At 37.3% G+C, this 27727-nt stretch overlaps 2 protein-coding genes across 4 annotated transcripts; one reads left to right on the top strand and one right to left on the bottom strand.

Annotated features, from left to right (window-relative positions):
* The first annotated feature begins 613 nt into the window (after positions 1-613).
* LOC128587604 (eukaryotic translation initiation factor 4E-binding protein 2-like) lies at positions 614-1214 on the top strand. Its single transcript, XM_053593937.1, has one exon. The coding sequence runs from the start codon at positions 641-643 to the stop codon at positions 1001-1003; it is 363 nt and encodes a 120-aa protein (XP_053449912.1). The 5' UTR covers positions 614-640; the 3' UTR covers positions 1004-1214.
* A 205-nt stretch (positions 1215-1419) lies between these two features.
* CTXN2 (cortexin 2) lies at positions 1420-12953 on the bottom strand. Of its 3 annotated transcripts, XM_053593934.1 has the most exons (3): positions 12111-12362; positions 10899-10933; positions 1420-1830 (listed from the first exon to the last, which is right to left on the bottom strand). In XM_053593934.1, exon 3 carries the CDS (start codon positions 1771-1773, stop codon positions 1528-1530), a length of 246 nt encoding a protein of 81 aa, XP_053449909.1. In that variant the 5' UTR covers positions 1774-1830; positions 10899-10933; positions 12111-12362; the 3' UTR covers positions 1420-1527. The 3 variants fall into 3 exon arrangements, with proteins under 3 accessions (XP_053449909.1, XP_053449907.1, XP_053449908.1); XM_053593932.1 differs by lacking the exons at positions 10899-10933; positions 12111-12362 and adding an exon at positions 12772-12953; XM_053593933.1 differs by lacking the exon at positions 10899-10933.
* Positions 12954-27727: the final 14774 nt, after the last annotated feature.

Here is a 27727-nt window from a genome sequence, read left to right as displayed (position 1 = left end):
CACTCCCTTATCTCCTATCTCTAGGGTTTCTAGGTACATTTGTACCATTCTTAGGGCACTAAGATTGAAAAGGACATTAGAAATCCTCTAGTTAGCTCTCTCACTGAAGTCCACAGAGGTTGGGGACTTGCCCAAGATTGCATGTCTGTAATGGTGGCAGACTGTACTTCTTGATTCTGGTACAGAGGTCTTTCCATTAGCTCATGCCAGAAACTCTCTTTTAAATTCTATTTATACAAGGGGTAGGGGAGGAAGTACAAGTAAGAGGTAGGTCTGGTTTCAACCTCAAGCTATGAAATTTTATTGCAAAAGATTTAACAAGGAGGAGAACTAGTCAGGTCAGAGCTTTGTGAGGTTTGGGGACTTTTAGGTCCTATGGCTACTTGTAGGGTTTATGTGTTAGTTTTTTGAGTTTTCATACCTGTGAACCTTTCTGACCTATTGCTATAATTAGAAGAATCATATTCTATTTATTCCTTGGACTGAAAGTTTCCTTCCATTTAAGATCTGATTTGCTAAAGCTAAAGGGGTCTGAATCTGGAATGCAGAGAAGACTCCTGAGCTTTGCAGAGGGGAGAAAGCCGGAAGGCTCTAGCATAGTCTGTTAGCCGGACAAAGCCGAGAGTTGGCGCCCAGAGCCATGTCCTCGTCCGCCGGCAGCGGCCACCAGCCCAGCCAGAGCCGCGCCATCCCCACCCGCACCGTGCCAATCAGCGACGCCGCGCAGCTACCTCATGACTATTGCACCACGCCCGGGGGGACACTCTTCTCCATAACACCGGGAGGAACTCGAATCATTTATGATCGAAAGTTTCTATTGGATCGTCGCAATTCTCCCATGGCTCAGACCCCGCCCTGCCATCTGCCCAATATTCCAGGAGTCACTAGTCCTGGCACCTTAATTGAAGACTCCAAAGTAGAAGTAAACAATTTGAACAACTTGAACAATCATGACAGGAAGCACACAGTTGGGGATGATGCTCAGTTTGAGATGGACATCTGACTCCTGCAAAAATTAGAAGAAAAGCAGCAACCCGGATCCTTGCGTGTACCCGATCTGGCCAATAGAATCAACAAAGCAGAGCAGCAGCAGCACCAGCAGTCCCTATTGCAGTCTTCACCTCCCTCCCTCGGTGCCAAATGATGGGAAGATGGGTGTCATCTGACCATTCTTCTCCAGGTTTCCTGTTCCCATTCCTAATTAGACAGATTAAATTGAAAAAAAAAAAAAAAAAAAGAAAGGAAGCAGAAATTTAAAGCAGATGTTTGAGATAAAAATAAAGAGGGTATCTAAGGCCAGACCAATCCTTACGCTCTATTCATTAGAAACCTCCATGTGGGGACAGAGGAAAAGTGACAAATTCCAATGATGATTTATTATTTACACAGCATGGTGGAGAAGTTAATCACAGATGTTTATTGACTTTGTTGAACTAAATGACCTGCTCTCCCGCACACTCAAGGTAGTTATACGTGTATCCACCACATGTCCCCAAGGCGTAACTGTAATGCATCACGCTGAAACTCTCACGCGAGTGCATATTCAAATGTCCCTTTATCGAACTCTTCAACTTCATCCTCCCAGGTAGAAGAAGGCATGCTACTATACGGGTCTAATAGGATTTTGAAGCATCTGATAATAAGAAGTCCCAAGAAGATACACAAAATCCCGACAAAAGCAAAGCCAGTCTTCTGCTCCAGCGTCAATGAGAAAGCCGATACTTCGTTGACGCTCATCTTAGCGGAAGAGTTGCCACAGAAGATACTACTCATCGTTCACTGGGGCATCCTCATGGATCCTCACAAGTCCTGCTGGAATCACCTCTGGGCCTAGGTACAAAATTGGACTCTGTTTAGTTTTATTCTTGAATGATATTGGGCAGGTAGTTTTGCTTCATAAAATCTGGCATTTTTCAAACCCTCTTGAAGCAAAAGATGTTTGAAAACATCATCAGCAGATCAGAGCGAAGTTAACATCGGAGATGCTACTTCTGTTGCAGTAGTCATGGGCTTGCTTTTGTGGACACATAAAACTGTGTCTACTCACTCTAAACATAAAAGCCAGTATGAAGGTGAGTAGTCAAATAATTTCCCCTACCCGCTCTGGATTCATTGCCAGATGGTTAAGTTGCTGCTTCTTTGATCTGAATTGTCATCTAATTTTCACGTGTAAATAGTACCATAAATAATCAGAGAGCCTAAGCTGGTCAAGCTGTTCACAGCCTACACCTCAAGGTCTATCTCCATTTTATTTGGCATAGATCCTAACACTTTTATTTTATTTATTTCTTTGTTTATAAATTAAATTAATTAAAAATTTTTTTAGAGACAAAGTCTTGCTTTGTCACCCAGTCTGGAGCATAGCAGTGTAATCATAGCTCACTACAGCCTCCAACTCCTGGCTCCTGGCCTCCAGGGATCCTCCTGCCTCAGTCTGTCTGGTAGTTGTAATTACAAGTGCAGGACCTAATGCTTTTAAACAGATATAATGTCTTCTCTCTTTTTCACCCCTTTTGCTTTCAGAGTTACATCCTTTCATTTTCTTCTCCACTACCACTTTGTACACTAAATGTCAATTTCTTAGAGAAATTGTATTTTTGAAATTAACACAAGCAGTGCTCATCCTAGCAGCTTGTAGTCAACAAGCACCAATAGCTATGGCTATTAGCCTCCTCACCATCATAGCCATGAGCTTGCAGAACACCTTAAATAAACATAAAATCCAAGTTGAACGGTATGTTTTCTCTGCGAACTCAGCTTCTAGACAAGCACCCTGCTTCCCTTCCCAGCCAGATTTTTATCCATCAACTCCTATAATGTCGAGATTGTAAAACTACAACAAAAATGTTTAGAAAGTATTATGTATATAGTGAATTGAACCAAAGCTGCTTTTTTCCATTAGGTGTTTTAATGAATGAATTAAATCAACCAAAACAAAAAGATTGGTTAATTAAATCAAATGATTACTGAGGTATAGCCACCCTTTTTGAGAGAACTATTTATCACCAAATAGCTTTTCATGTAATATCTGAGAATGAGAGACTGTTGGTACTTTCATTTTTACTGTTAGTTCTAATAAGTTCTTAAAATTATATTTGTTGTAATATATTTATATGTTGTACATAATTCTATAATATATTTTTATGTTATATGTAATGTCATAGTATGTAATAATTGACTCTTGAGTTTTTGGGGGTCTCAATTATCAGAAAACAACTGAGATAGAACAAGTGATGGGAGGTAAAAAAGGGAGAGTGAGACTAAAAACAGTCCTTGTAGTTTTCAGAATTATTCTGCAAATAACATACTAATCAATGCCCCTGGATATTTTGTTTTATAATGATTTGGCTTACAAGAGAGATTTACTCTCAAACCTCGAGTGGCAGAAAGAGACAGTACTTTCTGGGGTATGGTATTTGAGTTTTTGTTCAATGAAAGGAAAAAAGAATATTGTTCAAACCCTTGTTGAATTTCTTTCTACTATATCAGTTTTGTGCCCCACTAAACATTGCATAGTGAAAATCCTTTAATTTTTTTTTTAATTTAAGAACATTTAAGTGGTTCAGAGTGGGCTTTCTGAAGATGGAGCTTTTGTTGCACTATCTTGTAAAAGTCATAGGAGACTAAACTGAGCATCTATGACTCTGAGACTTAACTGGGACTTTTTTTTTTTAACTAAATTGCTCATTTTTTTGCTTTCGGTCAATTAAAGGTCATTTGCTGAGATCCAGTCTCTGGCTCATTTGTTTAATGAATAGAGACAGTGAACTTTAGGATATTTTTTTCTTTATTGTTGGGGATTCACTGAGGGTATAATAAGCCAGGTTACACTGATTGCAATTGTTAGGTAAAGTCCCTCTTGCAATCATGTCTTGCCCCCAGAGGATATTTTTACATGGAGATGCTGAACCAAGCATTCCTCATGTAAGACTGATTCAGCCAAGTAACTTGTTCAAATCACTTTTTAACTAAAGTAAACCTTGTTAGGCTACAACAGTTGGATGTTTCTGGCGCTATGTGAGTAAAATGAGGTAATAAGCCTGGTTTATTGGTGGACACTGGTTTTTTCCAACGGAGTCCCTTCAATGAAGGATTTATTGCCTAGCAGCAAGGAACGTTGCCAGAAAACAGTCTTCAGCTGCTGGTGCCTTACACTGATTGTCTCAGTTGCAGAGAGCTGCCTCATCCAAGGTCACGGCCCTTCCCAGGAAGACCATTCAGTGATTAATTGATGAGACAGTGCAAAGTCATGGCCACCTTGACTCAAAGAGAGAGAACTCTAAAGGACCATTCTAGCTCCAGAGTTCCAAACGGGGTCAGCTGAGACTGTCTCACTGGGTTCATGTCACATTTCTGCCCACTTCTGCCTGAGTCTCTCCTCTTCCACAGGTGTTGAGCCCAAGCACACTCCTTAAGAAATATCCAACAAACCAGTGGAGTGGCTCAGGTCTATAATCCTAGCACTCTGGGAGGCTGAGTCTGGAGGACTGTGTGAGCTCAGGACTTGAAGACCAGCCTGAGCAAGAGCAAGAAGCTGTCTCTCAAAAAAAAAAAAAAAAAAAATTAGCCAGGCATTATGGCCCATGCCTGTAGTCCCAGCTACTGGGGAGGTTGAGGGAGGAGGATGGGTTGAGCCCAAGAGTTTGAGGTTATAATGAGGTATGGTGATGCTGCTGTACTCTAGCTGGGGTGATAGGGTGAGACTCTGTCTAAAAAAATAAATATATAAATAAATAACACACAAAGTTAAACAATTAAAAAAAAATTAAAGCAGAAACTAAACTCTTCTCAGGGTCTGGTGATGGGGGAACCCAGCCTTCAACATCTGGCATTGAGAAAGTTAAAACCTGGGCAGTTTTAAGGATTTGTTTATTTTACGCTGAGTTCTCTTTGTTACTGTGTAGAAATGGCCTAAACTGGTTATTCTAGCTATGATGTTAGCTAAATTTATTTAGGTGTTTAAAAGAATTATGAAGTACACATAGATCCAGCGTCATGCTGATCATTAGAGGACTTAAATCTGTTAGCCTGTGTTTAATCTACTTAACTCTGTTACTTTTCTTAAAACCGGCCAACCACCAAACAAATGAACACAAGAGCCATTTTCTAGATGAAGAAATAAAATACTCATTTCATTTGTTACCATTAGAATAATTAGACAAACAAATACCTTATATTTTATAATACATTTCATATATACCAGAGAATGCTTTGTTCTTACAGTTTTAGATAACATGTGGATTACGGAATTGTTATTTTTAATTGTAATTATTTTTCAATAATAATTTTCACATAGTAACCATAGTTCCTGGTATACTATAGGGATTTACTAATACTGTATATACTAATGCTAATTTGAATCTAGTTAAACTAAATATGTTGAAGAACATAATTTTTGATGAAATAAAGTGATTATTTTAAAAAAATGCACCTTTGAAATAGTCACAAAGCATAAACATGTGTTTAGTTAAAATGAAAAAGAAAATTCTATTGAATTTTGAAAATCAGCCTTGAAGATAAATATCAAAATTCAGTTGCTCTTTTAGAGGGCAGTGTTTCTGTTCTTTCCCAGCAAATTTATCCAGCATTCTCAGAAAGACTCACATGATTTTTAGTATTGAAAGGAGTGAAAATGGATCTTTCCTAATGTCCTTGTGGATTTCCTTTGTTTTCTAAGGAAAGGAATGTAGCCATTATATTGCTTTGGCATCAGTCTGTACCGGAAAGTGCAGAGTTAAAGTTTGTATTCAATTGTAATGACTTTGGTTGGCTTAACATTTCTGATATTATGCCTTCTTCCTCTGGCCCTGTCCTCTAAAATCTCAGCTGTTACCCTTAGCTAAGAAAATATTTAAGGTATTTCAAAGGCTTTTGGAATCAGGCAGGGATATAAACAATAAATAGATACACAGACTCACTGCTAATAAATAAAATCACTATTTTCATAGTGCCTTGGAGGAATAGATAAATGGCTACTTCATGGCTTTAAAAATAATTTATAAGCACTCTTTGCACCTCTATTATTGGCAAAATATAGAAGAAATGCAGTGTAACTAGAGAAAATGCTGAGAAGTGTTCAAAAACTTAAGGATATCAGTACTTTTAAAAAGCTAAATGAGCTTAAGGTAACATATATTAACATTACATTAACAAATATATGTATCTCTATAATATATCCATATCTACAGGGCGGCCATAAAATTCACATGCGATTTAAAATGGCATGCTGTTTTGCTCCACTATCTTGTAAAAGTCATAGACTAAACTGAGCATCTAATGACTCTGAGACTTAACTGGGACTTTTTAAAATGGCACACTATTTTAAATTGCACACAAACTTTATGGCCACCCTGTATATAATAAGCCAGGAAGATGCAATCATAGATGCTATGAAAGAAGGAAAAGCAAGTTAAGAGGAAAGAAAATGATGGTGGGTGAGGGCACTCCTTTAAACAGGTCAGCAAAGGGTGCCCTAGGGAGATAACTCTTTGTTGGGGAGACCCAAAACCTGGATGATGTCAAGGAGGAAGCCATGAAAATATGTGAAGGAACAGCCTTGAAGTTTGAGGAAATAGCCATTGCCAAGGCTTTGAGGGGGTAGAGTTTCATATGTGATATGCTCAGATCAAGAAATTGACTAATAAGGGATTAAACCCCTTATTTGTACAAAGTGGTCTAATGGTATTAAATGACAAAGGGAAGGTAAAACGACTTAATCTCTTTGTGTCTTTTTAACTAATGTAGAATGGTCTTTAGATATAACACCAAAAAACAGAAAACAAAACGAAATAAAATAAACACAAACCAAAACAAACAAACAAAAAAACCCCACCAAACAATATAAGGGGACAGGGATATAGCAGAATGATGTTTAGCCACATTAAATGAGTTAGAATTTCCAGGATCAGATGATTTATGCTTTGCAGATGTGCTTTCAAGACCTTTGAGAAATTACTAACCATGAGAGGCTTCCAGAGGTAAGGACATGGACAAATGTCTCAATTTTCAAAAGGAGTAAGGGGGGGATCATGAGAGTTATATATCAGTAAGTTGGAATTAATCTTTGTTGCGAATTGACAGTTAATTATTTAACAGGTAATTTGTCAACATTTAAGAAGTCACTAAAAGTTAACATGAGTTTAATAAGTAATGACAAATTCACTTCCTTTTTGGAAGTTTGCTGTTAACATGTTAATGAATCAGGAAAATAACTTGGATGTGGTTTTCTGATTTTGACAATGCACTTAATGGTCTCCCATGATATCTTGGGGGGGGGGAAACATGAGATACACCTTGATAATAGTATTTTTATGTAGTTCATAGTTGACTGAACTACCCTAATCGATAATGGGTTCTATAATCTTGGAGATAGGTCTCCAGTGTCACAAAGGTCTGACTTGTCTGTTAGTGTTTTTGAGCAGTGACTAAGTTGAAGACATTAAAGTGATGATGGCCAAACATTCATTACAAAATTTTACAAAATATTTCCAAAATACTCTCTATGTGTTGGAAACCTCTTTGTAAAAATTTGTAATTAATATTTTATAAATAAACGTGTTATTTTTTCTGCAATTTCCTATTTTCCCCATGGATGGCTACTTTAGGGGTGATTTTTGGGATACCCTATAAACCTGTAAACAAGAATAAAACAATGTAGTCTTCTACAAAGCAATAAAAAAAGGGAAGAGGAAACAAACCTGTATTTAAAATCTTCTTGGTCACAAATACTACTTTACATGTATTATTTTATCCCCATAACACCCATATGATATTGATATTATTATCTCAAACATCTTGAAAAAAAGGGAGATTCAAAGACAATAAATAAATAAAGAAAAGTTATTTTACCCCTTTGGGGGTCAGGAAAATTTTTCTTATACGAGATTGTATTTGAACTGACTCTTGAAAGAGAAAAATTCAGATATGTGAAGAAGAAAAGAGGATGACATTCAATGTGAAGGCAGAAAAGTGCTGGGTTTGTTCAGAAGACAGTGAGGAATCTGGCCCAGGCAAAGGGGACTATGGAAAACGAAATGTTAGAAAGATAAGCTGGAGGCAGATTTCAAAATACTTGGACTGCCAGGGTAAAAGTTTGAAATGTACTTGCATAAGGATTGAGTGGCTTGATAATGATACTGAAGTAGATGTAAGTTTGAGGGAGAGAGCATCATGGAAGTGAAATAGATCAGGTGAGAAGCAAGGGGTGTGTGTACTATGTAAGGTAGTATTTAATACACAGTAGATGTATAGAGAAAGAGGGTGTGGATTTGAAAGATATTTAGAGAAATATGATGGATGGGATTTGGCAACTGATGGATTGTAGTGGGCTGTGGAGAAAGAGACATTAAAGATGACTGTCCTCTCTTAAGCCTAGACAAGTATAAAGATAGTGTTTTCATTAACCAAGCAAAGAAAATAATAACAAAGCATATATTTAGATGGCAAATGAATAATTTTATTCTAAACTTGGTGAATTTACAGTATTCATGATTGGCATCTAGTACATAAAACACTCAATAGACAATTTTAAATAAATAAATCCAGATCATTTTGGTCAGCATAAAACCTTTGATGGGGTGAGTATTTTAAGAGTATTGCTGTCGAAGCTGGGTGCAGTGGCTCATGCCTATAATCCTAGCACTCTGGGAGGCCAAGGTGGGTGGATTGCTTGTGTTCAGGAGTTCTAGACTAGCCTGAGCAAGAGCAAGATCCTGACTCTTAAAAAAAAAAAATAGCTGGGCATTGTTGTAGGTACCTGTCATCCCAGATACTTGGGAGACTGAGGCGAGAGAGTCACTTGAGACTTGGAGTGAGTCTCCAAGAGTCACTTGGAGAGTTCGATTGCTGTGAGCTGTGCAAAGAGAGACTGTGTCTTAAAAAAAAAAAAAAAAGTATTGCTATCAAAGCTTGTAAAGAACAATTTGTCCAGGAGGGAGATATGTTAATACCTAAAAGTATTTGGAGATCAAAATTTAAGAGAAGGAAAATATTGAGTTTTGCTTAGGAAAGGTAAGTCCAAGAAGACAATAGGTGAATTCAATTACTGGAAGTGTTATTTGTAGGAAACTAGTGGACTTGTTCTAGATTAATCCAGTGGGCTAGGCTCAGCGCTGGAGCATAGTGGTTATGGTGCCAGCCACATACACTGAGGCTGTTGGGTTTGAACCTGGCCCGGGCCAGCTAAAACAACAATGACAACTGCAACAACAACAACAAAATAGCTGGATGTTGTGGTGGGTGCCTGTAGTCCCAGCTACTTGGGAGGCTGAGGCAAGAGAATTGCTTAAGCTCAAGAGTTGGAGGTTGCTGTGAGGTGTGATGCCATGGCACTCCACTGAGGGTGGCATAGTGAGATTCTGTCTCAAAAAAAAAAAAAAAGAAAAAATCCAGTGGGCTGTTGTGTTGTAATTCCATTGAGGTCTATTTGCTTTTACGGGAAAGGATTGAAGATGGAAGAAACATAGCAGTGAGTTTTAAGAAATGCCTCTCCTAAAAATAGAAAACAAGATCTCCTAGGGGAGTTATATAAGAAGTACTCAGGGTCATGACTAAGTGTGTAGTAGGAAGTTCACCTGGAATAAAGGAGGCTAGAGTTTCCGGAAGGAGCTGTTGGTAAATGTCAAATTCAGTAGTGGTGATGGAAGCACTGAAAACCAGGGTCTTGGGTTTGGCATTCAGAATTACTATATCATTAAAAAAATTAGTCGCATGTCCAGGAAGGACAATAAATTGAAGGGGATTTAGGAGAGATGAGTAATGAGAAAATGGAGTCAGGTGGTAAAGAAACCTGCCAGAAAATAACTTTACTTGCACAAAAGTTAGAAGTACAAATGGTTAAATCATGAGACTAATCATTTTCAATAAGTACATAACTGAAAATTTAGTTTTTAAAATAATAGCCAATAAATTCATCTGGGGTTCAAAGAACTATGAAATTTTCATTTTTAACAAAAAATACTTGGGCTCAGAAAGAACAGATGTTCTATTAATATATCTTAAAAGGAAAAGACTTAGCCATATGTATTTATATAAATACTCTACTTAATACCAAAGGTGAAAACAATATATGGGTCAAGGAGAACAACTGAAAGGGTAATAATCAAAAGTTGAAAAAGTCTAGCTATTACTGCAGGGTCTGTCTACATAAATGTAAAAATAAATAGCAAAAGTAGAAAGCAAATAACAGTAAAAAGTTAAGCAATTGCCTAAGAAGATGTTTAGCAAATAGATGGTCTAGGTAATTCAAACCATATACGTAGCAGTTGAAATACCAGTGTTTTGGTGGTGCCCATAGCTCAGTGGGTAGGGCACTGGCCACATACATTAAAGCCGGCGGGTTCAAACCCAGTCTGGGCCAGCTAAAACAACAATGGCAACCACAACAAAAAAATAGCCAGGCGTTGGGGTAGGTGCCTGTAGTCCCAGCTAGTTGGGAGGCTAAGGCAAGAGACTCTCTTAAGCCCAAGAGTTTGAGGTTGCTGTGAGGTATGACGCCAGGGCACTCTACTGAGGGTGACAGCTTGAGACTCTGTCTCAAAAAAAAGAAAAAAGAAATACCCGTGTTGCAGGTCTAAATTTTTCAAAGAATTTTTCCAACTTGCTCTGTGAAATAAACTTGTCTAACACTAAGGCTGAAGTTTTTGAGAATATATTGCTAATTGTGCTGAGCTTTGTGACTTTCTATGGCTATAGAACATAATATATATAAAAACATTGTTAATAAAGTATTATTGAAAACAAATAAAAGTCTTCCATTACAACACTAATTTTTCATAATTAATAGGCATCTGAAATATTCAACAATTATAGATAAAAGGTGCATTTTTACTTTAATCACTGGAAGAGATTGGAAAGCAAAAGATTATTAGGTTCTGTAAAACAGACATTGTAATGCCTACCTCAGGAGGAAAACATCGTCTTAATATCTTGTTTACTGGGAAATAGAAAATGAAATTGACATGAGAAAACGTACATTGAGAAGTTATAAAACATAAATTTTTAAAAAAATTCATGAGAAAAAATAGTTCAGAAAAAATGAATTTTCAATTAAAAAGAGTACAATGTAAAATTGGGTAGTAGTAAAGTTATTTTAAATATGCCACACTACAAAAAATGAGAAAAGATTAACATTGCACAGTTTAAATATCAGAATCATTCTAGGATTGAAATTTTAATATTTAAGTATTTTTTCTGTTGTATAATACTATTCCAAGTGATAACCATGTTTACTGGAGTAAATGTTCAGATCCTTTAGAAGTGAGTAACTTGGTTGTAAGTATATCATTTATTTCATGGCAGTTGTCAGGCACTGAGATTTCTATCTCCTGATGAGTCATAAGATTGGGCCAAGGGTATACCTGTAGAGAGTAAAAGGCCTGAATCTCATGAAGTTGGCTCCCACTTAGCAGTCAATAAATAAAAAGCAGCCTTTTTATGATCAGGTGTTATAAATCATATTACTGTAAGTACTTAAGAAAAGATAACAATATTTTTGTACTTGATGTATAGACTTTTATAGTTACAAATGTTGTATGTGATGTTTATTTCTTCCGTGAAATAAATGAAATGAGTTTACTGTTTAGAAGATACATTTATTATTTTGTAAGATGCACTTACAAAAATTCACTTTTCAGATAAAGTTATCTAATTTGCATGTGAGAATGCACAATTGCAGAAGCCATTGCTAAAAAGTGTGTACCCATTAAAGAACCTCCTCTGTTTTTTTTATCAACAGGTTTTCTCCCCCTCTTGTTTACTTATCTAGAAATGATATTCCTAACAATAAGTTTGCCATAGTAACAATTAGTGTAGAATATAATGTTCTGGGTAAAGAATATTTTAGTATTAGCCATTAGTTATTATAATCTCTAATGATAATGATATGACATTCATAATTTCATGAAATAAGATATAAGAAACCCCAAGCTTAAAAAAATAATGAATGCTCCCATATATGCACCATATACATATACATCCCACACAAAACATAAAGGTTATTAAATCCTATTAACAGTAAAGAGAAAATAAGCATTTTTGAAGCCACATCTGCATAGAGCTAATCATTAGGAGTGAAATATGTCAAAACCAAAGGAAAACCTTAAATTACAAACCCAGATGTCTTCCTCGCAGACAAGTGCATGGTTTCAGGGCTTCCCAGAGATCCAGAACCTTGAGATCTGTCGGAATCTACCTCAAAACCCTCAGCTTTCAACCTTAGAGAATTTCTCTCTTAAGAGAGTCTTTGGATGGCTCCTCAAGGACTCTGACACTCATTCCTTCCAAAGCACTGGGAACCTGGTCTGAAAATCCTCAAAATGTCTTACTAGAGAAACCTAGACCGTTATTCTCAATCTGCGTTGTTGGTCTCTAGTTTTCCTTCTCACATTAAACCCAAGAATCATGGAAACTTCCTGCAAAACCTTTTGGGAGAAGCATCAGCAGCAATCTGCACACGCACACACACACAGCATCTCCTTTATTTATTTATTTATTTATTTCTTGCTTGTTTGTTTGTTTAATTCATTTATTTTGGCGGCAGCAGCCGCAGCAGCAGCAGCAGCAGCGCGGAAGCATTAGGGCAGCTCTTCCCCCTTTAGAATTGGAACTCCTCAGACCTGCAGGCTCCGCCACCCCCCACCCGGCGTCTGGGTCCCCTCCTTCGGAAACGCAGGCGAGACCGAGGACGTGCTCCCCTGGACCCGCATTCGGAGCCCTGTGGGTGAATGCGCAGGGAAGGGGGAGAAAGTAACTTCGCAGGCAGCGGTGTCTCACCTTCCATGCTTGTTGCCATGGAGATGGAATCCAGCGAGTAGACTTAGTGTTGGCAGGTCTGTCTGTGCGCGCCGATCGGCTCAAGAACAATGGGAAAGGCGTGCTCTGGGCACCTGCGTGGAGTCTCGGGACCGCGGCGAGCGCTTTCCCGGCCTACGTGTGTAAATGTCTGTGTCTTGTCGGTGAGGACAGGAGGACGTGGGCGCCCGCCGGAGGACGTGTGCGCGCGCGCGTGTGTTCGCGGGAAGAGGTGCCTGGATTTCTCCGGGGTGGCCGCGTGTAAATGTTTACGCGCGCGTGTGTGTGCGTGTGTGCGCGTGTGAGACCGAAAGGGGAGGAGAAGGGGGAGGGGAATCGGCTGCCGCAGCAACAGGCTCTGTCTTTCAGTTCTGCTAAAAGAAAGAAAGGAAAGGAAAGCAAAAAGATAAGCGATCGTTTTAGCTGGTATCACACCCTGCAGGTCAGCAATCAGGGCTTATCACAATCTTTGCTTCCGAAAGCAGCGGGGGGCTTATTTATTCATTACTGAAATCCGTGTTTTCCTTTCTTTGCTGCATTCCTGGCTGTGCCGCGGGCATTTTACTGTGCTGGGGGCAGCTGTCACAGTCTAATAGTAGGAGCCGATTCTTACGTGTTCTTCTCGTCCGATAAGGGAAAGATGGAGTGGAAGGCATACTGCTTTGACTGGAGACTGAATGCGTCATTTGGAGTTCTTTCCCCCCAATCTTTCCCTTTTATCTTCCAGGCAAACCCACTGAACCCCCCACGGTTTCTAGGAATGGGCGCCTCAGCGCTGTCCTTAGTGCTGAAATGTTGCGGGTGAGACCTTGCTCCCAAAATAGTGGCGAGGAACTCTTTGATAATGTCCTAGATAGCTGCCAGACACGTTCCTAAACAGTGTTGAATATGTAGATCCCGAACCTCAACCACGTTGAAAGCAAAGCAAAGCAAACAACAGAAATCTCCCTTTTTATTCTTATTTTTAGGGGTTTGGTTATTTCTCTAAAGTCGGTGATAAGGTTCCCAATTCTATTTATGTTTTGAGACTATATCCAGATCCTACCAGTTGTAAGTACCTGTAGATTATCCTGTGGTTGGAGGAAAATGTAGGTACAGAATTGGGACGTTGTTCGTGTAAAAAAAAGGAGGCTAAAAAAATACATAACGCAAGTATAACCAGGTTCAATAATGAAGACGAACTTTATGATTTTTTTAGGGTATTAACTAATTTAGGAATTTAGTGGTCTCACAAAAATATGGGCAAGGTATAACTGTCAGTTCATGTAAGACCATAAAAAGTTATACTTTTTAATTTAAAACTATTAAAATGTCCTAAAATTTAGGTGAAACTCTCTAGTATGAAAGAGTATGGAAAACATATCTTCTAGAGATACTTTCATAGCCAGTAGTTTTATTGACTCTTTTAAGCTTGCTAAGGGCCACATCCTTTGTTAGTATTCTGTGCTGTAACTGTGATTCTTTTTTTTTGGAGACAGAGTCTCACTTGTCACCCTCCATGGAGTACTGTGGCATCACAACTCACAGCAACCTCAAACACTTGGGCTTATGCAATTCTCTTGCCTCAGCCTTCCAAGTAGCTGGGACTACAGGTGCCCGCCACAATGCCTGGCTATTTTTTTTGGTTGCAGTTGTCATTGTTGTTTAGCAGGCCAGGCTGGGCTCAAACTTGTCACCTTCATTGTATGTGGCTGGTGCCCTACTCACTGAGCTACCGGCACCAAGCCAATAACCATGATTCTTAAAATTTAATGTGCAATGAACTCCCCAAGAGACTTGCTAAAATGCTGATTCTGATTCAGTAGGTGTGGCATTGGGTGTCAGAGTTTGCATTTCTTAACAACATCCCAGCTGATGCCAGAGGTTGCTAGTTTGGTACCACTTCAGGTAGCAAGGTGCTTGAGATGTTATATTCTAATAAGGCAGTCACTCATATAGTGTGGGAAAGGAGGTCTTTTTCTTCCATCTATTATTTAATGTATTTCTCTAGACTTTTAAAAGATAATTTATTCAAAAAAGTTCAGAGGTTAATCATGTAAAGATTTCGTTTGCATAGTACTAACTGTTTATGAATTCATTTTCATTTGATTTTGATTTTGACATTGTCTGGACTCATGGTATACTCAACTCCACTCTATATTTTCATATTATGATCTGAAATCATTCATTCTCTTTGTAAACCTAGCTGAAGGAAGTAGTGATGAAGGAAGTAGTAGTAGCGGAAGGAAGTGATGATATTATATTATTCTGCTGCTGAGGTATGGTCCCACTTCAAAACTTTATTATCATGGTTAGAGACTTTGACTTATCATTTTATGACTTTCATTATGGCTCCATGGTAAATGTTTATGAAGCTGATTTTAAAAGGCTGGATGTTACAGATCTAATTCTCAGTTTAGAAAGTGGAACCATTTGTTTGATCACTTGTGTGGTTGTTAATTTGTCAGGTCATTGACATCAAACACACATGCTTAGATTTTGAAGGTTGCTCTGGATAGTTTTCTGATTTTTTCCAAAAATCCATACTTACATCATTTGATGTAGTGTTTCCAGTTAATGCTTTTGAATTGATTCCAAAGGAATGCTTTATCTACAAATTAGGTTCCTTGGTGTTAGTTGGTGCATGACCTTGACCCTTTTCAAACTATAAAAAAGATAGTGATGCTCTTAAAAGACTGCAAAATGGCTCAGGCAGGAAAGCATAATGGATTAATAATCCACTGTGCTCTACTTTGTTACATGTTGGGACACAAAAATAAATTTGTTTCTCTGCCCTTGAGGAGATACATTGCAAAACAACATGATAAGTTCTACAAAGTTCTGTAGAAGCACAGAGATTAATAAGCTGTTCGTATTTTATTCTCCACTGCCAAAGAAGTGATGAAGAATTGTGGAATACTTGCACTCAGGTCCTTGACAGTACCTGCCGTACAACTTTTATAAAAATTGTTGAGAGATGTATAATGCATGAATACCCTTCTAAAGCACACATGGCTTACCTACACATTTGGAGAGTCTATGGTTTACTATCAAGACAATGCAAATTATTATGAAGATAAATATGTGAGTGGCACTGTTTAGACCTCCATCAGACCGAATTGCTTTTGCTGTGCTTTGACACTGTGCTCTCAGTTTATATTCAAGTATTCTATACAGAACAACACTCAGGTTATACAACCTGCTCTGTGTCTACTATGGGTTGTTACTAGAGCTTTAATCAACACGTCACTTACTATTTCTTATATAAAGATGCCTAAGTATCGTTAAATCCTGTAGATATACCCCCTCGCCCCGATATTTTTTTCCATACCAATTTCATGAATTGGATTCTTGCTTAAATCAACTCAGGGTAAATGATATATTCTGTTCTTACATACAATGAAAATCATGTAACTGATCATATTTTCCATTTCTTATTTATTTTTTATTTTTTATTTTGCAGGGGCTGTCAGAGTCAAATTAACAGCTATTAGATGATTACGTAGGAGCTTAACGGCTTTTATATCTATTTTCTTTATCTATTATCTTAACTACAGGAATTTTGTTTTCTTAGGTAACAGTATAACAGTATACTATTTTCTTTGAATTATCTGGGGTAGCGTGTGACCTTATATTACCGTCCTCATAAAATCAGTCATGGCATGAATAAGTAAATGTCTCTACTTTTTGGCCAAAGTGCGTTGACTATTGGATGAGTGTATATGGTTGTTTTACAAATTTATTTTAAATAGTATACTAAAATATAGAAAAACATATCATCTAATTAGCTATAAAGATAAAAATCTAACTTATAATGACTAAATATTAGAATGTTAAGGTGACAGATTCATTTGTATAATTACAGGTCATCTTAAATTCAAATCAAATGTTTTCTTGTTTCTCCTTCTATATGTGTACAATAAATGGTGTACCTTACATGATTAAGACTTTTTATTATGTCGGAGACAGGAAATATTATCTACCTTGTTAGAGGTTCTGGTAACTATAGGAATTTAGAAAGCATGACAGCCACACTCTAACAAATTCATTCTAGAAGGAAGGTGTCACAAAGAAATCGAAAGCATGAATTTTCTCTAACAAGTCAGCTCAGGACTCCTATCAGAAGAAAATTTGGCTTGCATGAATTCTTTCCATCCTGGATCCAGTTGACTTCTTTCTCTTGAGATTTGTGAAGTGAGATCACCTCTTGAACTTATTAGGCTGATAAATGACCTTCAACTTTCCAGGGAAATCTATATTTTGTCTGGTAGAAGTTTAATTTTCTTCCTGAGCTAAAATATTTTAATTTATTTGTGCCTTTTTATTTGAATATTGCTATTAATTAAAACATTGGAGGGTGGTACCTGTGGCTCAAAGGAGTAGGGCGCCAGCCCCATATACTGGAGGTGGTGGGTTCAAACCCAGCCCTGGCCAAAAACTGCAAAAAAAAAGAAAAGAAAAAAGGAAAAAAAAGTTGGATACCACATCTTTGAAACACACAAAAAAAGTTACGGTTTTTTGTTTTATTTTGTCTCACTCTGTTGCCTGGATTAGAGTGCAGTGGTGTCATCATAGCTTATTGTACCTCAACTCCTGGCCTCAAGCAATCCTGTCTCAGGCACCCAAGTACTAAGATTACTGTCATGAGCCACTATACCAAACCTCAAATGCAATTTTTTTTTAAAAAGTATTAATAACAAATACAAATTAGTGTCGATGTAATTTTAAAGATTAAGACAAGATTCACTTGGCTTTAGATGATATTATATATTTAGCTATGTTCATAAGTCAACTTTTTTTTTTCTTTTTTTATTGCATTCCTGGCCAGGTACAGTAGCTCACACTTGTAATCCTTAGCACTCTGGGAGGCTGAGGTGGGAGGATTGCTTGAGCTTAGTAGTTCAAGACCAGCCTAAGCAGGAATGAGACCTCATCTCTGCTAAACACAACATAATTAGCTGGGCATTGTGACAGATACCTATAGTCCCAGCTACTCACTATGTTTGGCAGGCTGAGGTAGGAGGATAGCTTGAACCCAGGAATTTGAGGTTACTATGAGTGAGGCTGATGCCATGGCACTGTAGCCTGGGCAACAGAGTGAGAGTTTGTCTCCAGAAAAAAAAAAAAGAAGCATTTCTATCTATTTTGAATGTTATTTTAATCTATCCATGATTTTTTTTCTATATAATGTTTTTAATTTTTTTTTTTTTAGGGGAGAGAGTAAGATGATTTTGAAATTTCACTAAGAATTAAGTGCCATCTCTCTAAAAATACATATATACAAATATTTTGCTCACAGCTCAGGCATTTGTGGACTTCTAGAAGTTCATTTCTATACATACAATCCCAAGTAAATCCAAGGAGCCTATTTAAAATCCTGCTGTAAATGAATGGTCTACAATCTTATTCTCAGTTTGGCAACTAAGTATTGAATGGCTTAAAGTCCTTTATATGTTCTTTTCACTACCCTCTCAGTTTTCTATTTTTTCCCCTTGGAGGTCTTCTCTAGGTCATTTTACTATCTGATATCTTGAGAGTGGTCAATGTTGAAAGTGCTGAAATGGGTGGCGCCTGTGGCTCAGTGAGTAGGGCGCTGGCCCCATATACCGAGGGTGGCGGGTTCAAACCCAGCCCTGGCTGAACTGCGACCAAAACATAGCCGGGTGCCTGTAGTCCCAGCTGCTCGGGAGGCTGAGGCAGGAGAATGGCGAAAGCCCAAGAGCTGGAGGTTGCTGTGAGTCCTGTGACATCATGGCACTCTACCAAGGGTGGTAAAGTGAGACTCTGTCTCTACAAAAAAAAAAAAAAAAAGAAAGTGCTGAAATAAGATTAGAGAGTATAGTAACAGGATGATTAGCTTTGGTTTGAAAATGACGGAGTGGGATTTTGTCAACAGTGAAGAAATTATCTAAGGGTGTGGACTCATAAGTGAATTGAGCATGATGACACTTGCGTGTAGTTAATGATCTAATAATGCTGCTCTGTTTGATGAGTTCCACTGAAGATGAGATGTTATGTCTGCTGGTAAACTTTTCTGCAAAGAAAAATGCACTAAATGTTTCCAATCAGAGCGATCTATTTAAATGAAGTTTCATTTAATTGCTTTTAATTTTACTGCCCACGGCCTGAAATTGTTTCATTTAAAGTGTTCTTCCAGCCCTCTACTATATTTACTATTGAATCTAATGAGTATGATAGGGTACCTTGGGCACAATCTCCGTGAATGTGTAAGCTATAACTACAATATAATATATAGTAATTAGCTTAAGTTAATTTGCTTGGTTAAAGAAACAGAGAACGAAAAAAGTTTTTCTTTTTCCCTATTACAACGTATGCTTCTGTCATATGAGTCTGTTAATACATAATTGGCAAATAGGGATGTCACTGTGGAAATCAATTGTCTTACACATGATTTTCCCTACTATATTAACATTTTGGCTACTGAGTAAAAGCAGCTAAACTCTAAATCCACTAACCCAGCTGAAGGCAGCAAGTTGTGGAGGAAAGCTCAGTACATACACAATGCCATTCACAAACACCTTTTCCTCTTGGCTCAGTTTGACCACATGCTCTGTCTTGAAAATGTGTATTGCATTAATTCTTTTTTTTTTTTTGAGACAGAGTCTCACTATGTTGCTCTTGGTATAGTGCTGTGGTGTCACAGCTCACAGCAACCTCAAATTCTTGGACTTAAGCGATTCTGTTGCCTCAGCCTCCCAAGTAGCTGGAACTATACAGGTGCCTTCCACAATGCCCAGCTATTTTTTGTTGCAGTTGTCATTGTTGTTTAGCTGGCCCAGGTCGGGCTTGAACCTGCCACCCTCAGTGTATGTGGCTGGCGCCGTAACCACTGTGCTACGGGCACCGAGCCGTATTGCATTAATTCTTCCTGACCTTTGTGTGTGTCCTTATTTTCATAACTCAGTCCTTCCTTGGACCTGTCCCATCATTCTTTTTTAAGTAAAACAAATTTATGCAAGTCTAAATATATATTGTAATATATATAACTTGTGTTTTTAACTGAAAATGTGCTAGCATTTTCATTAGGTTTATAAATGTTTTTTGTAGTACTCTGTGATGCTATGTAGGTTTTTCATTGTTTTTTCTCCAGTATAATTTTCTGTCTAAGTCTTGCCAGTTATGTTGTAATTGAACAGACAACTTTTAGAGCAGTTTGAAGAGAGTACAGAGTACAGAAAGTTCCCATATATCTCCCTTCCCTTTCTCCCACAGTTTTACCTATTATTACCATTTTGCAGAAGTGGGGTACATTTGTTAACATTTGATAAGAAATGCTGTTATATCATTATTAACTAACATCTATAGTTTGTTTATATTAGAGTTTACTCTTTGTTTTGGTCAGTTCTATGAGTTTTGACAAATACGCAATGTAATGTGCCCATCATTTTATTTTTATACAAAATAATTTCATATCCATAACTATTTCCTATTCATCTTTCCTTTTCCCTTCATTAACCCTTGGAAATCATCAAATGTTATTGTCTCTATAGTTTTGCCTTCTTCCAAAATACATGTATAGAGTCCTACAGACTCTGTTGCCTTTTTAGACAGGCTTCTGTCATTTAGCAATATGCATTTGAACTTCCTTCATGACTATTCATGGCTTACTAGCTCATTTCTTTTTATTACCCAGTAATACTGCTTTGTATGGATATACTACATATTGCAGTTTGTTTATCCATTTCCTATAAAAGGTATTTTGATTGCTTCCAATTTGGAACAATTACAAATACACACACTATAAACATTTGTGTGTAGGTTTTTGTGTGGACATAAATTTTCAACTCATTTTGGTAACTAAGAATATGATTAATTGCTGAATTGTATGTAGGGTAATGTTTAGCCTTGTAAAAAACTACCATACTGTCTTCCAAAGTGGTTGTACCATTTTGTATTTTCACCAGCAATGAAGGAGAGTTCCTGCTGCTCCACATTCTCATCAGCATTTGGTGATGTCATTGTTTTGGGATTGTAGTCATTCTAATAGGTCTAAAGTAGTTTCATCATTTTATAAGCTTATTTTCTGTCCGTATCTTCTTTGGTGATATGTCTGTTTAGAACTTTCTGCTTTTTAATTCTGTTGTGTTCTTACTGTTGAGTTTTGAGAGTTCTTTGCATTTTGGATAAGTCCTTCAATAGATATGTTTTGCAAAGATTTTATCCTAGTCTGTGGCTTGTCTTTCCATTTTCTTAGGTTGCCAGTTATTTTTAGTGCATGATTTTGCAGAATGTGAGTTGTTTTCCTTTTTTCAGGAATGTATACATTGTTAAAGAAGAAACACCTGTATATTTGACATTAGATTTCTATAACTAAGCTAGCCAAATAAAATTCATACCTCTTATGTTTTAGGTACTAGGTACCAGAAAGATAAAAAAATCACTTTAGGCAACTGTAGAAGACAATTAGAAAGGCCTAAGAAAGGTCTTATCTTTCAGTTATTACCTAAAATTCAGTGTAAAATAAGTTGAAGTTAGTTGCTATTGTTTAAAAGAGTATTTTAAAAATACAAACATTTCAAGGAGACAATGTAAACCTAATGTTTTGAGGACTGATTAATTTTAATAATTTTTGTATAATCTGTATTCACAGTTCTTATGTGACTCTTCCCAAGACTTTGGAGATTGCTTAAAGCAGTAAGTGATTGGGAAGAATAAGGTCTGATTTTTCAGAAATGTTTTTGACATTAGTTTTCAGAAATAATAGGAGTCCAGATGCAGAAGTCTAGTTTGAAGTACAGGACGCTTATGCAAACTGACATTTGCTCTGTGACTTTAGAACTGTCAGAACATCTACCCTGACAGGATTACCGTGCACTCTCCTTAGTAGCCTAAAGTACATTGCAGGGAACTCATACTTGAGATTTGTTAAGGGAGTTAAAGTATAATTCACAAGTATTTTTTACATATTATCTTATTTGATACAGGCATTTCCAAATATAACAGACACAATGAATGCATGGATTGTTAATACAAAATAAAATTGAGGCTAGACTTGAGAATCCCCTAGGAAGAAAAACCAGTTAGGTCATATAAGCAAAACTTAACTTATGTTACTTCTTGTAAATTCCTCTAATAATCATAAATTAAACTTAACTCACTTTCCAAAAATGATAAGAGGATCACTTTGAACCAATTTTCTGCCATCTGAAAACCCTCATGGTAATAACCATTGGGTTATTATCCAATTGTAAAAGTTAAACTTCCTTATTTTTTCTTAAATCAACCTACAATGCCATGCCCTTGTGCTTCGTTTCATCACATTCAGTTTGAGGTATCCCACCCTGCAATCCGTTCTTTTGTAAGTCTAATAAACTTTACAAATATTTAATTTGACCTGATTTTATTGTTGACAGGCGAAGTGAACAAATACACAGAATAGTTCTCTGAATTCGAGTACCCCAGAGAGTATGTCAAATGTCTTAGGAACTCTGCCAAAATAAATCCTGCCAATGAGAGGCACTATTGCAAAATTTGAGAGGAGGAGGAGAAAGAGAAACATTTACTTTCAGCAAATGGCAGATGGAACATTTATATCAGCAGCTTCTGGTCATAAGAACGTCCTGGGACTGACTTTGTTGCCATGAGTCAGAGGCATTGTCTGGGGTTCCTTGCGATTCCTGCCTTGCTAATTTATCAGACTCCAGATATGGCCTCCTGGACCTTTGCCTTGCAGCCCTAATGATTGTTGTAAAAACTTCTAAGACTTTGCATTAAATCCTTTTCTACAAGAAATATCTATAGTGTTTGAGTAAATCAAAATTTTCTTTCTTTTCCTGATTGCCTAACAATGTTAGGAATAAAAATCTTAGAGATATAACTGATCAAGTTTGTTTATATACATATTAGATATTTTCATATAGACACTGAGCATGTTTAAACAGTGATTTGAAAAACTAATACTCAGCCATAAAAAAACTGGTGAACTAATAATACCTTTTATAACTGAATGGAATTGGAGGCCATTTTTCTTTCTTTTTTTTTTTTGGAGACACAGAGTCTCACTTTATGGCCCTCAGCAACCTCCAACTCCTATGCTTAAGTGATTCTCTTGCCTCAGCCTCCCCAGCAGCTGGGACTACAGGCGCCCGCCACAACGCCCAGCTATTTTTTTTGGTTGCAGTTCAGCCGGGGCCGGGCTTGAACCTGCCACCCTCGGTATATGGGGCCGGCGCCTTACCAACTGAGCCACAGGCGCTGCCCTGGAGGCCATTTTTCTAAGGGAAGTTTCACAAGAATGGAAAAACAAATGTCACATATACTCACAATTACATCTGAACTCATTGATCAAACACTCAGGTGCACATTTGGGAGTATAAGTCAATGGGAAGCAAGCAGGTGGGTGGAGCAAGAGAGGAGGGGCAAATTCACACCTAACAACTTTGGGCACACTACAATTTTGACTCAAACTGTACAAAATCAATTCATATAATCAGAACATTTGTAACATTTGTACTGTAATATTCTGAAATAAAAAAATATGTGTAATGGCCATGGAATTACTTCTTTCTACCATCCTGTACTTCTCTCTACATCTTGTTCCAATATACTAAAAATATATCACCTTGGTATACTCCTGAAAAACTATTGCTTCCAACAAAGTAGGCTGATCAGTAGCTATCAAGAATGGTGTGACCCTTATTGAAAAGGGCTATAATATTGCATAATTTTTTAATTCTGTTCAGTTTCATGAAACTGAGGCAACAGAACTCCAAAGATAATGCATAAAGCCGATGGAGGTTATATTTATCTTCAAACCAAAAGTCTGGATGTGGGCAGTGCAGAGTTTATACAATGACTCTGAGATTATCAATATTTTAGTTTCTTATATTTCTGATCTGTCATCTTTAGCTTGTGGCATTTGTCTTTATACATTGACTCTTGATTACAAGATGGATGTTCCACTCTCTAGTTTCACAGGAATGAAGAAAGGCAAAGAACTTAGTAGGAAAGTAGAGACCCTCCCAGAATCCCTAGTACAACCCATTGGATAGAGATGTGTCCTCTGGTCACATCTAATATTTAAACTGGGCACATTGCTATTTTAAACAAAATTGTGGTTCTGTTAGTAAGACAAAAATGGAGAATGTATATCACATAAAGAACGTCTTGTAGTGTTCTATAGGATAAAGCAAAGGAGAAAACAACAACAAAAAAACACTGTAAATGATGTCTGCAGAAAAACATATTAAAGTAGTGTATGTGTGAGTAAACGAAATTATTGAATCAAATCAATGATTTCAATTCATCAGGCTTATGCTCAGTTGTACTTGATAGAAAGACCCCAAATAACAGCAATTTGTCACTATAGAGATTTGTTTCTTCTTGAAAACAAGTGTAGAAGTGGGAATATCAGGGTTGTAACTGTGACTCCATGGTGTCATCAGAGACCTGGATTCTATTTTCCTGTTCTACCATCCTTAGTGCTTTGCTTCAAATTACAAGGTCACTTCATGGTCTAATAGGGTTGTTTACTTACAGATATCATTTTTCCATTTCAAGCCAGTATCAGGAGGAGGAAAGAGAGGACAGAAGTGTCATTCTCTTGGATAAGTCAGTTTGTTCTAAGGAACCTCCTACATGAGCCTCCTATTTGTGCTTATCTTATTGGTCAGAAGATAGTCACATAGGCAGTTATAGCTGCAAAGGAGACTAGGAAATGTGAGCTTTTAGCAATATCCATAGCCATCACAATAATTTGGTTTTCCATTACCAAATAAAAAGAGGGAGATGGATTATGTCAGTTTATGTGTCATCACCATTTATAGGATATCTTCAAATATGCACGATAGTATGTGGATTAAACCCTGTAATTGATCAATGTATGAAATCTATTTTTTCTTCCAAATGTTGTAACTGAAAATTGAGAATGATAAACACAAAATTTGATATAAAGCAATCACTTTCATTAATATTCTGAGTTAGGATACCAAACTAAGGATAGTTAAAAATATTTCCAAATAGGGGCGGTGCCTGGGCCTCAAAGGAGTGGGGCACTGGCCCCATATACTGGAGGTGGCGGGTTCAAACCCAGCCCTGGCCAAAAAAACTGCAAAAAAAAAAAAAAAATATATATATATATATATATACACACACATATATATATTTCCAAATAATGGCTGTGGACAGAGGAAGCCTAATGCATGGAATTATTAAAGAGGAGTAGCTACGCAATTAGGGAGGAAAGTTGGGCAAGGATCCTGAAAATTTGCTATTTTGTTTTGCTCTGCTTTTATTGGGGTTACTGGGGTGAGACTGAGGAAAAGATGGGGCGATTTAAGAAATTAGAAAGTGTTTAGCCGGGCGTTGTGGCGGGCGACTGTAGTCACAGCTGCTCGGGAGGCTGAGGCAAGAGAATCGTGTAAGCCCAAGAGTTAGAGGTTGCTGTGAGCCGTGTGACGCCACGGCACTCTACCCGAGGGCGGTACAGTGAGACTCTGTCTCTACAAAAAAAAAAAAAAAGAAATTAGAAAGTGTTAAAAAGTTGAGACTCAAATATTTTGGAATTGTAGGAGTCTTAGAGGAAAAAATATACCTCCCAATATTGCTTACAAAAAATTGAAAGTAAATCTGTTCTTAGGCAATCAATGACCCTAATATTATAAAGTTGAAAAATAAAACAATTATCAAAGAAATTCTAGCAAAACTCTTGGTATTATCTGAATTATTTGAATAATAGAGGTGAAAGTGGAGCTTCTGCCTGGATTATTCAGAAAACTGTCTTGATTTTAAACTTCGCTTGGCTGATGAAGACTTTACACAATGTATTTTTGGAATGCTAAATGCTAAACAATTGACTCTTAAATTAAGCACAGCTATGGGGAGGGAGAGAGAGAATAAGTAGTTGATTGTCAGAATAAGATTAAACTTTTCTTTCTATTGATGATAACCAACATCCACATTTTCATCATATGTAGAATGAACTTTTTAGAATAGAGGGAAATATATATGTAGATTTCAAATATAACTCATGGTCTTTTTAAAAGTTTTAAATTCCCCCTTACGCTTCAAAAAAGTAAGAACTCAGGGCCTTCAAAACCAGCCATCTAATTTATATACTCAAGCAAATTGACTTGAATATCATGCTGTATTTTCTTACTTCTTATTGTTGATATTTGCCTTTTAATTCCTGAAGACAGAGAATAAGAATGATGGCATTCTAGTTGCCACTCCATTCTTTTCTTTGGTAACAGGATCCTGGGCAAGTGAGCCCAGCCCAAAAATGATTTGCCAGCCTCTCCTTCAGCAAAGTGTGTCATGTGACTAAGCTCTGGCTTGTATGAGACTTCTGGGTAGGATCCTTTTTTGTCTGGATTCCTTCTGACACACAAGGTAGACAAGATGCCTAGACTTCCAAAAGCCCTCTCAGGCCAGAGGGCAAAATTAAGAACAGAAGCTTCACCTTAGAATAGTGAAAGGTGAAGGTAGCAGCAACCTGAGTCTATGATGACTGAGGATCCTATACCTTCTCTGGGATACTCCCTCTGCATTTCTTCTACTTGAGAGTAGTCATCACGTGGATCTTGTTCAAGACACTATTATTTCCAGGGGCTGTTACTAGCAGATGAAGAAAATTTCTAAATGGCACACATACTAACTATAGTATTAGTTGAAAATATTTTGGAAATTTAGGGTTACATTTCTAGATAAGTATAATGGCTTCTTTCTCTCCAATTTGTCTGAAAGAAAACTAAGGGGCTACGTGAAGTTGTGCTGGTAATATATTTTGTGTGACTGTGAAGGATAACCCTTTTGCAACAGAACTTGGGAAAATAAGAACTTGAGCATTACTTAACAATTTTTCAATGTGAATAGATGTACTAAAAAGAAAAATGGTAGAGACGGAAGAAGGAAAATATAGAAGTGAAATCCAGCAATAGAATATTAATAGCTATTTTTTCTTTATCTTTTGCAGATTTTGTTAAGGTAAGTACATTATTAATAGCAAGCAAGGGAGGAGAGATTAATCTATAGAATAGTCAGATGGAGTGATAAGGTTTAATCATTTTCTGCTCTTCAGAAGTTGCCCCAATTCCTTCCATCTTTTCAAATCCAGATCTTCTATGAAGCCTTTACTGATGCCCCAGTAGGATTAACCTCTGCTCTTTATGCATTTATCAGGACTAGGACTAAGCTACAGTGAGTGAACAAAAAATTTAAAGTGGTGCTCAAAAGCTCAGTAGTCAAGATACATATTTAATGGAATATTTTAATTGGCACACTAAGACATGCAGGCCAGTCTCCTGTTTTCGTAAATAGTTTTAAATTATGTAATACTTTGCTTTTATCTCTATTACAGCAACAGCACTGATATCATGCTTTTTATAACAGTCCTTTCCCAACAGGGCCATACTCATTTTTGTATTCCTCATATCCTACTCCTCTGTTTGAAGCATAAAGGCCTCTTTAAAAACTTTGACTTGGGGTGGCTCAGTGAGTAGGGCGCTGGCCCCACATACCAAAGGTGGCAGGTTCAAACCCGGCCACGGCCAAACTGCAACAAAACAATAGCCGGGCGTTGTGTCGGGTGCCTATAGTCCGGGCGGCTACGCAGGAGGCTGAGGCAAGGGAATCGCCTAAGCCCAGGAGCTCTTTAAGCCCAGGAGCTGGAGCTCGCTGTGAGCTGTGACGCCCGAGCACTCTACTGAGGGGATAAAGTGAGACTTGTCTCTAAAAATAATAATAATAAAATTAAAAAACTGAATAAAAGATTTTTTGCAAGAATATACTCTGGTAGGGGTAGTGGGGTTTAATTTTCATTGTTAAATTCAACTACAGCTAAAGAATGACAGAGAATAATGACTATTTTGAAAGCACTTGTAATTTAGTGCTGTGGAAAAATCACTTTGATTCTCTTTGACTGAAACCCTGACTGGCCTGGAGAAATAGAGAATTGTAATACAACTTTGTGTTTGTAGAGCACTTTTTCCTAAATAAAACT

This window comes from Nycticebus coucang, chromosome 6 (genome assembly GCF_027406575.1).
Source record: "Nycticebus coucang isolate mNycCou1 chromosome 6, mNycCou1.pri, whole genome shotgun sequence".
NCBI classification, from domain to species: Eukaryota; Metazoa; Chordata; class Mammalia; order Primates; family Lorisidae; genus Nycticebus; species Nycticebus coucang.
The sequence above is the reverse complement of the archived record's forward strand: the minus strand, read 5'-3'. Positions and strand labels throughout refer to the sequence as shown.

Excerpts from the sequence above, each read along its gene's own strand:
- CTXN2 (XM_053593932.1), bottom strand. The coding sequence starts at position 1,773 with ATGAGTAGTATCTTCTGTGGCAACTCTTCCGCTAAGATGAGCGTCAAC.
- LOC128587604 (XM_053593937.1), top strand. The coding sequence starts at position 641 with ATGTCCTCGTCCGCCGGCAGCGGCCACCAGCCCAGCCAGAGCCGCGCC.